Source organism: Falco peregrinus, chromosome 16 (assembly GCF_023634155.1).
Source record: "Falco peregrinus isolate bFalPer1 chromosome 16, bFalPer1.pri, whole genome shotgun sequence".
In the NCBI taxonomy this organism is placed as follows: domain Eukaryota; kingdom Metazoa; phylum Chordata; class Aves; order Falconiformes; family Falconidae; genus Falco; species Falco peregrinus.
Genome location: NC_073736.1, coordinates 7,753,232 through 7,766,405, shown reverse-complemented (window position 1 = coordinate 7,766,405; position 13,174 = coordinate 7,753,232). Strand labels below are relative to the sequence as shown.

General features: G+C 57.3%; 1 protein-coding gene across 1 annotated transcript; it reads right to left on the bottom strand.

Moving 5' to 3' along the window:
• Positions 1–8,048: 8,048 nt before the first annotated feature.
• Positions 8,049–10,448, bottom strand: OLFML3 (olfactomedin like 3). The gene is made up of 3 exons (XM_005230303.3): positions 10,220–10,448; positions 9,548–9,833; positions 8,049–9,116 (listed from the first exon to the last, which is right to left on the bottom strand). The coding sequence occupies exons 1-3, from the start codon at positions 10,325–10,327 to the stop codon at positions 8,332–8,334; spliced, it is 1,179 nt and encodes a 392-aa protein (XP_005230360.1). The 5' UTR covers positions 10,328–10,448; the 3' UTR covers positions 8,049–8,331.
• Positions 10,449–13,174: the final 2,726 nt, after the last annotated feature.

The following is a 13,174-nucleotide window of genomic DNA, read 5'->3' as shown; positions in this document are numbered from 1 at the left end:
TGTCCTCCAGGCTGCAAGGCTTGAAGCGGATTTTGGGTTAAAAGGGAATGAAAACTAAAAGACGGGAAGGACCGTAAAAGTCATGGACTGGACTCCAACATTTGGCGAGGAGCAGTTACCTGGAGGTCAGGGACTGGATTTCCATTGCAAATTAGTCGATGGATTAACATTTATTCCTTTGTTCTCATTATCCCCTTAGTGGCATGTGTTAAAAACCTTGCTTTCCCATTCAGAGTTTGCCTGTCATCGCTGCTGCTACTACCCCATTCCTGCGGGACCCCTGCCCAGTGCATGACTGGCTGGTGGGCTCCTGCTGCCCGTGGCCACCACCGCTGCCTGGTGGGGGGCTCTGTCCTGCTGCCACCTTGCCCTCCCTGCCGCAGCACTTCATCTCTGTTCACTCAGAGCCCTGGTCATCCTCTGCCATCCCGGGGCTGGGTAATCTGAAAAACACCGTTGCTCTAAATCAACACTAAAATGTCTCTACAGCCACAGAACGTTTATAGCTTGAATTAAGAGCTATTAAGCTTGCTTCTTGGCAAGGGACGAAGAGTGAGGCATGTTGCTTTGGGGGACTGACAGATCAGTGTTGGTGGACTTGGGACCACCAAGTGCCCTCTGGGATCAGAAATGGGGACACACCAGGGACATGCATGTCTGTGGCCTCTCACAGGCGGGTCTGGAGAAGGACCCCGCAGCAGCACCGGCACTACGGGCACCACTGGGAATGGCTGCACCAAGCACCCACCTGCACTGCTGCAGATGCTCTAGTGCAGTCAGTCCCTCAGCACACCAGTCCCTGTAGCACGATGGGCTGACTGCCCCTCTGCACGCTGCACCTCTGTGCCAGACATCTGGTCTCCTCGGACAGACGCTCCTCCAGTGGCTTTGCCTGGTGGATTTAATCAGTGCTTTCATTTTTCTTTGCCTGAGCAATTCCATGGAATGCTAATCTTTGCATGGGTTTAATTTACAAGGGTTAGTAGGTAATTTTGAAGAAATCCATTTAACTGAGCAATTACTGAGTCAATAATACACTTCTCTATTTTATTAGAAACAAAAAAATTGGTAATTTCTGTTTGTTTTGACCCTACCTCTGTAGTAATGGCAGCAATTTTCCATAATAATCACAGTTACCATGGTTATATCTCCCTCCAGGTTGTCAACCACCTGCCACAGCAGGACACTGTCTCTGCATGAGCACTGCCAGGGGTGCTGCGCTGTGAGGGCAGCTGCTCCAGCCCCCCACGGGGTCCCACATCCTCATGTCGCGGGTGCAGCTGTGGGTGCTGGCTCTGCCAGAGACCTTGGGCAGAACAAGGCACGTGCCTCTGCCAGCACCGCGCATCCTGCCCCAGACGGCTGGTGGGAAGAGGGGGGGGCTGGACACCCCAAACGGTGGGGGTCCCGGAGCAGTGCTGCTTCAACTGCCACCAGCCAGGTGTTTCAGGAAGGTGCTGCTGGAGGTTGGCAGCTTGTGCCTGTTGATGTGACTAACTCTCAGGGCACAGCTCCTGCATGTCTGTGGCGAATGGTCAGGTCATTGGTTTCCAGATGTCCATACTAAACATGGTGGCTGTAGGTGTGAGTGCTGCTGCTAGTAACTACTACAAAGGAGAAAATTTCAAGAGATAATATGATGAATTTTTCCTAGTTGAAGTTGCTTTCACAGTTCTGTATGATTTGGAAGCTCTCCTGACAATCTGGTGTTTGGGTTTCATGGGATACGTCAGCTCATCTCTTCACAAGTGTGAGTTGCTGCTTGTAGTCAGAACCACTCTGTATTTCTCCAGACCTTTATCCCTCTTGGTGTACATATTTTCAGTTTCTTAGAGTAGTTTGGCTTATAAAGACTCTCCTGCTATGGAGGATTTGGTGTATAAGATATTTGGACCAAGAAAAAACCTGGGGGTTTGGTGGTGTTTACTGCCAGCCTTTTAACCGTAATGTCAGAAATCAGTTTAAAGATGTTCTGCTTTGTGGAAGAACTGGACAGATTTACAACCTCTCCACAGGCAGGTATAAAAACATCGGTTATTCTTTACTTGTTATTATTTTCTTATCATTGATAAGAAATTTTTTTTGCCATTGATGGTGGAGCTGGCAGCGCTGGGTTAACAGTCGGATCTTAAAGGTCTTTTCCAGCCTAAATGGTTCTCTGATTCACTGAGCCTCAGCTAGGGGTGAGGGAGCTGGAGGCAAAGACAAACACAACTTTATCTCATGTTTCTTGGAGCTGGCCCACAATCCCCAACCTGCAGCCAGTGCTGGGGCAAAGCACTGGGGAGGGAAACCCAAGCCCTCCTTTGCACAGATGGAATCGCTGCATCCTTCAGCATTTTTGCCTCAGGAGGATGTATTAAGTAGAAAACTCGGATCTGTTCCAGAAAGGCTCTGGGGAGCTGATTTTTCAGAGAGGAAAGAAATTAAAGAACTGCTTAGCTGAATAGCTGAGCTAGTATTTTTTTCGGTCCTCAGGAAACAACTTTCATGATAATAGCATTAGTAGTAATAACACCTCAAAGAAAATCTGAGTGAAATCATGTAGACTACAGGATGCGTGAAATCCCTGGGATGGTGTGAGCTGCCTGCATGGGTCTTCCTCATGTCAGTGCTATCCTTGTGGCTGGAGACGGATACGTTATCACAAAAGGGAGCGGTGCCCACGGAGGAACCCATCTTGACCAAAGTACTGAAATAACTGCAAATTCTGATCACAAATGAAACTGTCCAGAAAATGACGACACTCTGTGTGTGTCACAAACAACAGCTCCTCTGAGAGGGTCATGAGCTCCAAATTCAGACGCTTTATTTTTAATCTTCCTGTCAAGAGGAAAGGAAGGAGCGGGCACCCCAGCACCTCCAGCATTCAGGTGGGCTGGGCCAGGTGGGTAACCAGCTCTGCAGGGACCCTACCATTCTGCAACATCCACCTTTCTAAAAGAAATTTTTGTTTCTATCCCTTAGAGCTGCAGCACGCCTCCTCCAGCACAGCACATGCAGCAGTGAGAGAGCGTGCGAGAGAGGAGAGAGCAGAGAGAGAGAGGAGGTGCGAGTGCTGTGGTGGTTCTGGGGGGCTGGCAGTGGGCAGCACAAGGGACAAGGTGCAGCTCCATGCTGCCAAGGGTACAGCAGGAGCCACGTTTGGTGTTTGAGGAGGAGAAGCAGCACTGGGGGAAGTGGGGGTAGACTGAACGCAGCCAAACGCAGCTATGGCCTGATGTGCTCATCCTCAAATCTCAGCATCAGCATCTCCCCCAGGCAGAAACAGCTGTGGGTGAGGGGACCCCCAGGGACACTCCCCAGCCAGGCTGAGCACCCCTGGTTGGACCATCCAGGGCTCAGCCACACTGCAGGCAAGGGACATCCCTCCGGCTGGACAAGCATCCCAGGAAAGCCTCCCCCAGCACCCTCTGCAGACGCCCCACTGCACCCCCACTCCTGGGGCTCGCCTGTCCCTGATGCCACAAAACTGCCTTGTAGGTCCCTGAGATCACCGACGATGTGAAAATCAGAAGTAGCACAGAGCTCTGATTAAGCACACACTTCTAAATCCCTGGTATTAATCAGAAGATCCCACTTTCAGTGGAAGGAGACTATCGATTTCAGAAAGCAACAGCCCGTTGTCCTCACTGTCAGCACATCTGGCCAGCTGCTGGCCATGCTCGGCAGAGCTGGATTTAGCTCCAGCCCACACCAACACCAAGCCACAGGCCTGAGCTCTCCCTCTCTGCAACAAAGCTCCAAGCGAATATTTCTGGTGAATTTGGTTTTGCTGCTTCTACATTTTCATTGTGCAAAGGACCACAAGCAAGCTGCTGCCATTCTGCGTCCCTCTGAGCACATCCGAGACCATCCCAGGCTCCAGTGTCCTCCCACTTCTGCTGCCAAGTCCTGGGTAGAGCGCTTTGTTGCCTCCCAATTCATGTGTGATGAGTTAGACCTCAAGCAGATGTTACGTGGGCAGGAATACCTATTTGAAGTTAAAAGCCTGTGATTATTCTTGCCAACCAGCCATTAGGAAGGTGTTAAATGGAGAAATTATCCCTCCATCCCTTGTTTCAATACAATAGCATCTTTATAATACACTTAAGTTGTCTGCTTTTTAGCTCCCTTGCTCCTAATAGTACATTTCACTTTATCAATAGCTCCTGTGAGCTGGAAAAGAGTCAGGGAGGAAAAAAAACCAATATCCTTGAGAATTAGACAAAGGGGGGGATATTAGCCAGAAGATCTTGCTTTCTCTTTCTTGCTGCTAACATAACTTCTCAATTTACCAGATTGCCTTCTAAAGAGAAGTATTTTTCAAGAGGAGCGGAGATGAAAGGGGTTATTACTTACAGAGACTCTTCTTTAAGGAGATAAAATATTTGGCAATTAAAGCACAAGAAGCCGTGGACTCACAAGGAAAGCAGCCACTCCGCTGGAGCAGTCATATTAGCATATTTTCCACTAACCCCTTGCTACGGAAAGCGATAATGCTGCTGCAAAGCGCTGCTGCTGCTGCTGCGGGACTCCCCCGCCCGCTGCCCAGCGCGGGTCAGGGCACAGGGCCACGAGCCCACAGGCAGCGGGGGGACATGGGGAAGGGCCAGCCCTTGTCCCAGAGCCACCTCTGTCACCTGGCTGAACAGAGCCAAGGGCTTGGCAATGAGGATTTTTATCAGCCTGCTGTGGGGAGAGGGCCTGGCTGTCCGCAGCGGCTGCAGGGAACCTGCCCAGGGCTGAGCTGGGGACGCGGTGGGGGTCTCAGCCACCTTGAAGTCAAGGCTGAGCTGTCCTGAAAATCTGACAGCTCAGCGGGAGCGGCTGGGAGGGCAGAGACCGGGGCAGCTCCGGCGCCGGAGCTGCGCAGAGCAACCGGGAACAGCATCAAAACTGACAAAAAAACACATTTCCACAGGGGCAGAGGGGCTTGGGGCAGCCCCGCCAGGGGTCCCTGCATCCCGCCGCTCCCACGGCGGAGGGGCTGGCTGGGCAGCACAGCAGGTGGGGCTGGTGGGAGCAATTAGCACTAATTAGGGCACTTGGGATCCCGACAATCCTACCAGCTGTGGCACAACCTTTGCTTTCTCCTAATGGGGTTGATAAATACTTAAACAAGAAAAAAAGGAATCAATAAGCCCTAGCAGGAGACGAACTCCCACCTTTGCCAGCAGCAACACCCGCGCGGTGCGTGGTGAGGTGGCCGGAGGGGATCGGGGCAGGAGCCCCCAGCAGGTGGGGGAGTGTTTCCACTCCACAGTAAATACAAATGGTAAATAAAACCCTAAACCTAAACTGAAAAACTGTAAATAAAACCTGAATCTCTGCTGCTGTTCTCTCTGGTGAACAACCTTCTCTTCCGTGGGCTGAGAGCGGCTCAGGCAGCCCGTGCCGTCTGCCCAGCCGGGTGGTGGCGGGGGCTCGTCGCCAGCGGGACGAGGGGGTGCCGGGCGGGGCCGACCTCATCCTGGGGGCAGCGCAGGGCCGGTCCCGCCGCCCGCACCCGGGCTGCAGTCACCCTCCCGGGGAGGGCAGCGGCCGGGGGGCCGGGGGCTCGCCGCGGTTCGCGTGGCCCTGCGGGGCCACGGCGGGGCAGCCGCCGCTCTTGGCCCCAGCTGCCGCCAGCCATCTCGGCTGAACCACTTCTAATGATCAAACTCGTGATTTTTGTCAAAGTGTTTGTCGGCAAACGAGGATAATGCCGTTCTGCTTTACGGGGGCTATTCCAGGCATTAATTAGTTGATGTTTCTTGAAGCGCTTTGAAGATGCGGAGTGCGAGGTAAGTGCTGCGCCTCACAGCCCCATCAGGCAGTGCAGTTCGTTTTCCGTTTTGCTTCTCATTCCCAAAGCGTTTGTACAAAACAAATCCCACCAGCATGTGGTCACTGCAGGCGCTGGTCACGTCGGGGCTCTGCCCCCCGCAGGGCTGCGCCTTCCCGTGCTCCTGACCGCGTCCCGGAGGAGAGGGGCCGGCCGGCCGCGGCCACGCGCCCCCACGGGACATCCCCGCCGGCACAGGCGGCACCGTTCGGGGGTCCAGCGAGGGACCCTCACGGGGGTGCGAGCGGGGGACCGCACCGCTCGGGCAGCCCGTGCAGGGAGATCCGTTTTCCTTCTGCTCCACGAGCAGATCCCTGGCAGCGGGTGGCAGCGGCGTCTCGGCCCCCCGCAGGGGCGCGGGCGCCGCTCGGACAGGGTGACCTGCGCGGCCGCTCCTGGCTGTCCCCTCAGCCGCGGCCCTGGCCACCCGCCCTGCCACGCCGCCCGCCTGCCCCTCCTGCCGTGCCAAGACGAAGCCTCAGGAGGCAAATTTTCTAAAGAGACTAAAATACTTGATGAGCACGCGATGATCAGCACAAGCAGGACTCTGGCAACTGCTGCCAGCAGCTGGACCCTGTCCCGCTCACGCCAGGGTGAGCACTGCTGTCCCAGGGAGCGAGTGTCAGACTTTGCAGGACTTGTTTCAGGTTAGGAGATGGTTTATGGTGCCGAATCATTACTGCCCCATCAATTTTAATTCAAGCTAGAGAAATCATTGGCGTAATTATTTACAACTGTGCAATTTCTGAAAATTATATTTCTGTTACTGCAGTTATTGATCTTGAAAAGAGCTATAAATTAACTTGACAGTTCACATAGTCCTTCCCACTTGAAGGGAGTCTCTGCTTGACTTGCACTGTGTTGAACTTTCAGCACCATCCAATTACAGTCAAAGTCCATATTTAAACGTTTTTCTTATGCAACCAAAAGATATTTTAATTGTAATACAGGAGAACTTGAAGCAAATACTAAGATACCTCCACATCGCAGGACAGCTTCCCTCGAGATGGGCACAGGGGGATGCCGAGTGCCTGGCTTTAGGGCAACACCAGGGTGGCACGGCCATGCTGTGGCTCTGGGAGGGCTGGTGACCCCGGGAGCCCCCCAGGTGCTTGGCAGCAGTGCTCCCCCAGGGCCAGCGCCTCCCCTGGGTGTCTGAGTAGCTCTGTGGCCTCTCGCCTGGGACGGGGGCCCTGAGCTGGCACCGGCAGGGTGCAATCCTTGCCTGGCCAGAACCCCTCACAGCCTCATGTCTTCAACGTTTGTCCCCAGAATTAGTCTCTGATAGGAAAAAGGGATGTTTAACCACACATAAACACCTCATAAATCATCCTCTGCGCTCTCAGGTCACTGTGACAGGGACAAATCACAGCAAATCCAGGTTTCTCAGGGGGCCCACTGCATCTCTGCCCAGCAATGGGCCACATCCTGCACCTCCCAGGGCTGTGGTGCAAGTGGCAGCATGTGGAACAGTTGCTGCTGGGTCACATGGCAGGGACAGGAAGGACATGGTGTGGTGGCCAGGTGGGGCTGTGTCTGTGCCCAGCAGGTGCCTGTCACAGTACCAGCCTCTGCCTCGGGGACGGGGGTCTTGAGCCTTGGCAGTGCCATCCCGAGGGGCTCCCAGCACTGGCCCTGCACTGCCCCATCCCCTCTGTGGCGCCGCTGCCATGGGTCCCTGCAGGGACTCAGCACTGGTGAAACAGGGATGGGAAGAGTCTTGGGGGGACCCAGGGCCTTACATAAAGTGTTTGTGGCAATCCTGCGGCTGCAGGGGGACAAGAACTGTGCTTCATTAGAAATTAACTGGGCAAATCAGCAACATCTGGTGCCTGCTGGCTGGGATGCCTCCCTGGCATGCGAGGAAAATCTCCAGTTGTTCTCTCAGATTAAGGGATTTTGCTCGCAGTTTTGTACATGCAAAACAGGCCAGCCCTGGCGAGGCACAGAGGGTCCCCTTGCTGCAGCAGGAGCCTGCTCAAAGTCCCAGCCTAAATCCCTGCCCAAAGCTCTGGCCAAAACCCTTCCCCAATGCTCCAAAATAAATCCCTGCCCAAGGCCCCTGCCCAATCCCCCAACCCAGCCCCCCAGCCCAAGCAGCTGCCTGTGCTCGCTGCTCTGGCCAGCCCTGCACGGACACCCCACCCTTGGGAAGTGTCTTTTGGGGTGACTCTGGGGCAACGTGGAGCCCACAGCTCTGGCAGCCTGGCCCCAGTGCCCCATGCTCCCCCAAGCAGGTGTCTGCAGCTCGCTGCATAGTATTTATTCATTATATCACAAAGAAGAATATTTCATTAAATTAGTCCTGGTTTCTGCAGGGTGGTCCTGGCCAGGGATGCTTGGTGCTGGTGGGTGGAGGGTTGCCAGGCATGGGGGTCCAGCATTTCACCATTTCGCAGTGGTGGGAGAAGGGGAGAGATGCCATCCCATGCCAGGGCCAGCTGTGCCCCGTGGGGTGAGATGGCCAGGGCTGCACTTGCCTGGGCAGGGTGACCAGACATGCGGGGGTGCCCTGCTGTGGCCCCTCAGACCTCCAGCTTCTTCTTCATCTCCATGCGGTAGATGATCTGGTAGCCGTCATCCCAGGCATAGACCTGCCTCTCCCGGGGACTGTACTTCATGCTGGAGTGGGAGCCATAGCGCTTGGGGAAGTAGACGAGGGAGGCGTCCTCGGGGGACAGCGTGCCACTGACATCAAAGACACACTGCACACGGGAGCGGCTGGGCAGGCGAGTGTTGTAGACCACATGCAGTGCCCCACACACCACAAAGGCACCCTCAGCGTTCTCCCGTGGGCACGGTGTGTCCCACATCTGTTCGATGTCCAGCGAGGTGGGGTCCAGCTTGGCCAGGCATATGTTCTTCTCGTCCTCCTTGGTGGCGTAGATGGCCCAGAGCCCCTCCTCATCCGCCGCCACCTCGATGTAGGTGAAGGGGGAGAGCCCAAAGACAGGGATCTGCTCCTCGGCTGGGAACACCGAGCTGTCCACGACTGTCTTGTTGGCCAGGTTGAACTTGATCACCTGGAAGGGGCCCTGCTGGCGGATGTAGTAGAGGTGCCCATCATAGACAAGGTGCCCGGTGCCCACCCAGGGGTAGGGAAGCTTGATGCGGGCAGCCTTGCGGGTGGCGGAGAAGAGGGTGAACTCCCGCATGCGGGGGAAGACGTACACAGTGTCATTGGCAGTGCCGTCAAAGACATAGATCTTCTCAGAGTTCCCCGCAGCATCTTTGGTCCAGAGCCCTGAGGTGCTGCCGAAACGCTTCAGGATCTTCATGGCTCTGACACTGGCAATGGTGTCGCTGCAGTCTGCAAGAGTGGGGCAGGTGTGAAAGCCTGGGAACCACCCAGCCCTGCAGTGGGCACCGCTCTCACCGCACGCCAGGGTCCCACAGGTCCCACTGTGTCCCACCCCAGCCCCCTGGCAACTGCCTTGAAAACTTGCGGAGTTTGCAGTGCAGACCCTGGTGGCATCAAGAAGTCCCCTTGTGTGACACACGGTGTCACGGGCAGGGAAGGCTACCGTCACCCAGTCCCTGCCCCAAGGGCTTTGGTGAAGCCCAAAGCTCTGGCAGCTGTGGGGATGCAGGATTTTGTGCCAGAGACACCTGAGAGAAGCCCTGCTGGGACGTAATGCCACGGTGCGTGGCCGGGGCAGACTTGGACCTGGGTGGGGTGGGAATTCCCAGGCTAACCCGCACCCAGGACCACCTCCCCAGGGAGCCACGGCAGCCCCTCACCTGTCAGCTTGGTGTATTTCTCGTTCTTCCTCTGCTTGGCCGTGGCCACTTGCTTCTCCATCAGTGTCTCATCTACCTCCACGCAGGGCGGTGCGGGGTTCTGCGTTTCCAGGTAGTCCACTTCACGCTCCAGTCGGTCCACACGCACCGCTGCGCTCTCTGCCTCCGACCGCATTGTCTCCCGCTCCTTCTCCGCTGTCTCAAGCATTCCCAGTACCTGGTTCTTGAAGTCCCGCAGCTCTGCGGAGTAGCGGCTGCTCTGGTCATGCCACTGTGAGATCCTCTCCTGGGGTGGCCAAGGGGACACTGAGGGAGACCTCTCCACACTTCACGGCCCATCCACAGCAGCCATCCCACCGCCCACGTGTGGCTGTGGGACCCGGAGCCACAGGCGCTGCAATCCTGCTGCTTCTCGCTCCGGTCCCATCCTGCCACACCCCACACCCTGACACCCCTGATGCTCCCTGACCCGCGATGGTCATCTTGCTTCAGCGGGACCCGCAAGCCCTGGGAGCAGACACCACCGGACCGGCGGTGTTCCCAGACCCACGGTGGCCCCGCTGCCGCGATCCACCAGCCCCACGGGGCTGCCGCCACGCTCACGCTGGGCCGGGGTCCCCACGGCAGCTCCGCTCTGCTCGCGGCCAAGCGGGTCAGCGCGGCCGGCCCTACCTCCAGGAGGCTGAGGCGCCGCTCCACGTACTCCATGAACTGCTGCTGCTGGGCGCGCAGGGCCCCGGCCAGGAGCGGCAGGAGGAGCAGGCAGCGCCAGGGCCCCATGGCCTCGGAGTGCTGCCGCCACCTCAGCGCTCAGGAATGCTCCGGCCTCAGCCCTTATTGAGTCCAGATGTGAGCGGGGGGCTGCGCCTTCCCCGCAGGCCGGATTCAGGCGCCTTAACCCCTTCGCGCCCTGGCGGGTGCCTGCGCAGCGCCGGCGGCCGCGGGGGGCGCGGGGGGCGCGGGGGGCGCGGGGTCGGTGCCCTGCGCAGCCAGGGGAGGCCTGTGCCCGGCGCCGGGGGCACGGCCTGGGCCAGCGCGGGCCGAGCTGGGCCTGCTGCGAAGCCACAGGCTCCCGGTGGCCCGAGCTGCAGACGCCTGAGGCAGGTGGCCCCCTCGAGCCTGCCTCGGCCGAGCACCCGGCCTGGTGGGGACAAAGCTGGGCCGGCGGCACAGCCTGCAGCCCCCCGAGCCCGCGGCACCCCCTGGCCTGTGCCCGCCTCACGGGGGTCACACCGCGCAGAGCCGGCCAGGCCTGGCAGCTCGGTCACGGGCAGCGGCCACCCAGGGGCTGCCCCGCCGATGCCGCCATTTGGGGCCGTTTGCTCAGCACCTGCTCCCCGGGCTGCCCCGGGGGGGAAGCCTCTGCGCCCCCGTGCCACCGTGCCACGGGGCAGGCCCAGGCGCAGGGCGAGGGACGGAGACTGCGGCTCGGTGCCCTGGACGCAGCCAGGCCCGCGGTCACACCCGCAGCCCTCCTGGGCCTGGCCGTGCTGCGGGTACTGGCCCGTGGGCCCTGGGGTCTGCGCAGGGCTCAGCACCGGCCGCATCCATGCGCAGCGCTGCGGTGCTGTGCGTGGGGCGAGTGTGCCATCTAGTGCTCCTGCATGCGGCACGCCACAGCCCCCATGTGCACCCCCACCCTGCACCCTGCATCTTGCACCCCACATCCTGCATCCCACACCCTAAACCCTTCAGCTCGCACCCTGCACCCCACAACCCCCACCCTGCATCCCACACCTTGCAACCTGCAGCCTGCAGCCTGCACCTCACACCTTACAACCCACCGTGTGCACCCACAGTGCCCATCCTGCACCCCAAAACCCACACCATGCACTCCACAACCTGAAACCCACACCCTACGCCCCACAACCTGCACCCTGCACCCCAACACAGCACCATCCGCCCACGGCCCCAGGCTCGGCTGAGGCCAGGCTGGGCCCCAGCACCTCTCTGCTGCCTTTCACACCCGCCGCCGTTCCCAGCAGGACACATGGCTGCCAGTAAAGTGCAGCCCATGGGCGGCTGGGGTGCATCTCTGCCAGCTGGGTCAGTGGCGCTGAGCACAGCAGCGCTCACCCCTCCTGTGCTCGGGGGGTGGCTGAAGTGTTGTCGGATTGTTAAAAAGTTAAGATCAATTGATTTTATTTGTTTGATTATCTGATTTTATAGAGTTATTTTATAGAATAGAAATATAGGAGGATAAAAATATATTTTGAAGAAAGTTATGATTATTTAGTAAAAGCAGTTGTGAGACCCTTTGTACATTTTGTACTAAGGCCAGAAGAATGGGCTGGAATCATTGTTGAAACGTAAGTAATAATTTAGGGTTTGAAAGGTTTCTTTGTGTCTAACTAGTCTTCTGTATATAGAAAGTATATTGAGATGTCAGAATGTAGGATTAATGGGAACTGGGGGGAGTCGACTGGAACAGCTTGTCGTTACCTGCCAAGGAACTGTGAACTTTAGTAAAAGGTAATTCCGGCAGGGGGAGATCGCGACCACCGACTCATACACCACCTACCCAAATCGTACCCCAGAGCCATTTCTAGACCTTTCTAAGCTCTACTGTGCAGAATCGGATATAGGAGGAGAATATGTTAATGATTTATGGGAAATATCATGGTTATTTATGAATACTTAATGAATATGTATGAATAAGTTCTATATATGGAATCTGATTTTGGCACCTGGCGTGCGTTGATCGTGAGAGGACTCGCTCACGCACCCGGCCGTCAATAAAGAAGTGTCTGCTTATCTACATCACATTGGTGTCGATAAGTTCTTCATTCCGAGATTTCGGTAACAGAAGGAACCCACCCGTGGCACCGTGACGCTCCTAGACCTGTGATGCCCCTGCTCCCATCTGTGATGCCCCCACTCCTGCTATCCATCTGTCCCACGGTGCTGCCATGCTGCTGCTGGACCAGTTTCAGGCTGGCACCGGTCCCTTGCTCTGCAGAGCGCATTGGCCTTGGCCAGCGCAGGGATCCTTCGTCTGGCATGGCCAGGCTGCTGGGCCCAGGAGGGTCGGGGTCTGCCCCGGGACCAGCACCAGGCAGGGGGCTGCGGCAGCCCTTTCCTTGTGCAACTTCCCCGGCGAGGACAGGACACCACGTCACCGCGCTCGGGAAGGTGACTGGCTCTGCCCTCGCCTCCTGCCGAAGCCCACCCGGGGACCCTAGTGTTTCGGCACCTCCCAAAGCAGCATCTAACCCAGGTGGGACCCAGACCAGAGCGGGAGGCAACACGGCAGCACAGCCACCTTCAGCAGTGCCCAGGTACCTCAGCCAGGTGTGCAAAAGCAAATGTGTTTATGAACGTGAACCAAGGTGACGGGAAAGCTCTTTTTCCACTTGAGAGAGTCCTGATCGTGGTTCCCCCACCACGAGCAGCGCTGACAGCTGCAGAGCCCAAGGGACCCTTTGCAGAGCCAGGGGCTGCTCCAGCCCGGGCCGGGCTCTGCGACCGGCACCGCGGCACGGTGCCACACGGTGCCACCCATGCTGCTGCCGCTCTGAGACCAGCTTGCTGAGCATCTTGCATCGCGCGCTGCCCCAAATGTGCAGTGGCACCATGATCTCAGCAGCGAACAATTAAATCAGTGCTGATACTTCACCCTGGATATCC